Source organism: Cariama cristata, unplaced genomic scaffold (assembly GCF_000690535.1).
Source record: "Cariama cristata isolate BGI_N322 unplaced genomic scaffold, ASM69053v1 scaffold12032, whole genome shotgun sequence".
Taxonomy (NCBI): Eukaryota; Metazoa; Chordata; class Aves; order Cariamiformes; family Cariamidae; genus Cariama; species Cariama cristata.
This window is the reverse complement of record NW_009603265.1, coordinates 10,362-13,098: the sequence shown is the minus strand read 5'-3', so window position 1 is coordinate 13,098 and position 2,737 is coordinate 10,362. Positions and strand designations below refer to the sequence as shown.

Genomic DNA, 2,737 nt, shown 5'->3' with positions numbered 1-2,737 from the left:
AACCTTAATGATTCTGTGATTCTATGATTCTAATTAGCAAACAGGCTCTCGGTCCTAGCAGTGGTCCCAGCTGTGTTCAGCGTTGGGGCTTTGGCGGACCCTGGCTGTGGAGGGCTGGTCTATGCGAGGCTGACCGCCGTCTTGCTGCTCTGTGCCCTTTCGCTAGACCCTGGAGTCTGAAGGCCGTCACTACGACTGCGACTTCCTTCCCTTCATGGAGATCGGCAGCGTGGCCCACAAGTACTACCTCATCAACATCCGTCTCCCCGTGAACGAGAGGAAGGGCATTAACGTGGGCATTGGGGAAATCAAGGATATTCGCCTTGTGGTAAGTGTCTGTCGTGCTTCTGTCGGCAGTGTCTGCCCGGGGGCTGCTGCAGCTTCTTTCTCGATCTCCTCTTTGATCTGCAGTAGTAGGTCACGGGTAGCTCCCGCCTGCAAATGTGCCTTTCCCCCTTCCCGCGGATGCCATCTTTGACTGCTATGGTCTGAGGAGCCCTCCCCAAGCCTGGGGCAGGGCCACCCTCCTGCGCTGCCCTGTGACCCCCTCTGGAGCTGGGCTCTTCCCACCGCTCCGAGAGCTCCCCTCTGTCCTCTCCTCCCCACCGCAGCCTGGCTCGGGTGCAGAGCCCTCCCCCCGCCCAAGCCCTGCCTCTCGCAGGTGGGAGCCGAGGAGGAACAGAACAGCAGGGTCCAGAGGGGACCTGGACCATCTCGGAGCTGGCTGTGGCCACGTGGGTGTTGGGGATGGCTGTTGGCTGTCCTTGCTCCTGCCCCTCCTTGAGCCTCGGTGACCACGGGGTGCTTTTCCCAGCTGGAAAACCTCCCACCACAGTCCCTCTCCGCAGAAGCAGCGAGCCGGCCGGCTGTGGTGGCTGCAGACGGTGGTGGGAGGGCATGTGTCTGGAGAAATGCATTCATTTGGCTGATGCTTTTCCCACCAGTGGTGACTTAGCTTCATGAGTGTCTTGTTATTTGTCCGAGAGCAACTCTGCCAGCTTTTCCCACGCTGTGTCCGAGTGCCCCTCTCTCGACGGCTCTCCACCTCCCAGCAGGAGCTCTGTGTGTTGGTGTTTGTTTTGCGGACCTCTGAAGCCTGCTCAGATAGCCTGAGCGCTAAGTAGGCACCGGCTCCCTTTCCTGTGTTGGACAAACCGCGTCTTTCGAAGAGTAGTTGCATCTGCATGTGCTTACACATGCTGCCGTGTACGTGCCTCTCCTGTCAGCTCCTGTAAGGAGAAGCACGGAGTAGTGATGCTAAACCCCATACAGCTGTTGCATTCCACCTTGGTTTTCCTTAGGGCATCCATCAAAACGGAGGCTTTACAAAAGTGTGGTTTGCCATGAAGACCTTCCTCACCCCCAGCATTTTAATTATCATGGTCTGGTACTGGAGACGGATCACGCTGATGACGCGCGCCCCTGTCCTGCTGGAGAAGTGAGTAGGGGCTCGCGGGCTGGCTGAGGTGACCCTCAAGCAAGAGGACCCTGACTGAGGTGGTCGCCTCTCCCAGGCAGAGCCCATGTTTGGGGAGACAGGGATGGTCTCTTCAATGTCCCCTCCCTCCACCCAGGCACACTGGGAGCGGGAGACCTCGGTAGCTTCTCTTTTCTCTCCCATGAAACCCACAGAGAATGAGGAGCTGCATTTGCCCATGGCTGCTCAGAGGGGTTTAGCCCCAGAGGGTTTGCTGGCAGGAGGTGACACCCCGCGGCCACTGCCCAGACAGGGCCACATTTTCTTCTGTTGCTTTGTGCACAGCTTTGGCTTCTGGGGCTGTGTGTCCTTGCCTTGCAAACTGGAAAGAGATGGTGTTTCTGCCTCTCCAGGGTCATCTTTGCTCTGGGAATTTCCATGACATTCATTAACATCCCGGTGGAGTGGTTTTCCATTGGATTCGACTGGACTTGGATGTTGCTCTTCGGAGACATTCGACAAGGCATTTTCTATGCCATGCTCCTGTCGTTTTGGATCATCTTCTGCGGAGAGCACATGATGGTGGGTACGACACAGAAGGGAAGGTGGCTTCCAGCCCCGCTTGCAGCGATAACCTGGCAACTCCCTTGTACTTGTTGAGTGTTGGAAATAATGCTGTGGGGACTCACGCCAGGTGAGAGGACTTCAGGCTAAATGTCTTTTCCTTTTTCTCCTCCTCCTCCCCACCTCTTGACCTGCTGATTAGGACCAGAACGAGCGGAATCGTCTCTCGGGGTACTGGAAGCAGGTTGGACCCATAGCCGTTGGCTCCTTCTGCCTCTTCATCTTCGACATGTGTGAGAGGTAGGTGCAGCGCTGCTCTCCAGCCCAGGCGTGCTGCTCCCGGGCTGAGCCTTCCCCGAGCAGCGAGCAGAGGCTCCCGGCCCCCTCCGTCAGCCGGGACCAGCCGTTTAAACCAGCCGTTTAACCCCCGGGGCTGGATGCACAGCCCCATCTCCTGAAGCGAGGAGAGCCTCCTGTGAGTGCACTGCAGCATGCTGGCATGTCACGGCAGCGGGTCTTGTCCCATAGGGACGTAAAGAAACGCTTTCCACCTTGTTTCCTCCTCGCCCACATGGGAAAGCAGTGTGGCTGGCTCCTTCCAGGCTGCAGAGCAGACATGGGGCTCTCGGAGCCTGTTGGCAGCTTCGTGTTTTCTCTCCTCTTTGCAGGGGAGTGCAGCTGAAGAACCCCTTCTATAGCATCTGGACCACTGAAGTCGGCACGGAGCTTGCTGTATCCTTCCCCCGAACTTGGGGC

General features: G+C 57.7%; 1 protein-coding gene across 1 annotated transcript in view; it reads left to right on the top strand.

Moving 5' to 3' along the window:
• Window positions 1-166: 166 nt before the first annotated feature.
• Window positions 167-2,737, top strand: part of WLS (wntless Wnt ligand secretion mediator) — a gene marked incomplete at its 5' end in the record, with an annotated part of 7,485 nt that continues 4,914 nt past the window's right edge. Inside the window, 5 exons of the mRNA XM_009695112.1 lie at window positions 167-328; window positions 1,302-1,438; window positions 1,831-1,999; window positions 2,184-2,281; window positions 2,650-2,713. Of these exons, the coding sequence (XP_009693414.1) occupies window positions 167-328; window positions 1,302-1,438; window positions 1,831-1,999; window positions 2,184-2,281; window positions 2,650-2,713 (630 nt within the window). The remainder of the gene's footprint in view (window positions 329-1,301; window positions 1,439-1,830; window positions 2,000-2,183; window positions 2,282-2,649; window positions 2,714-2,737) is intronic.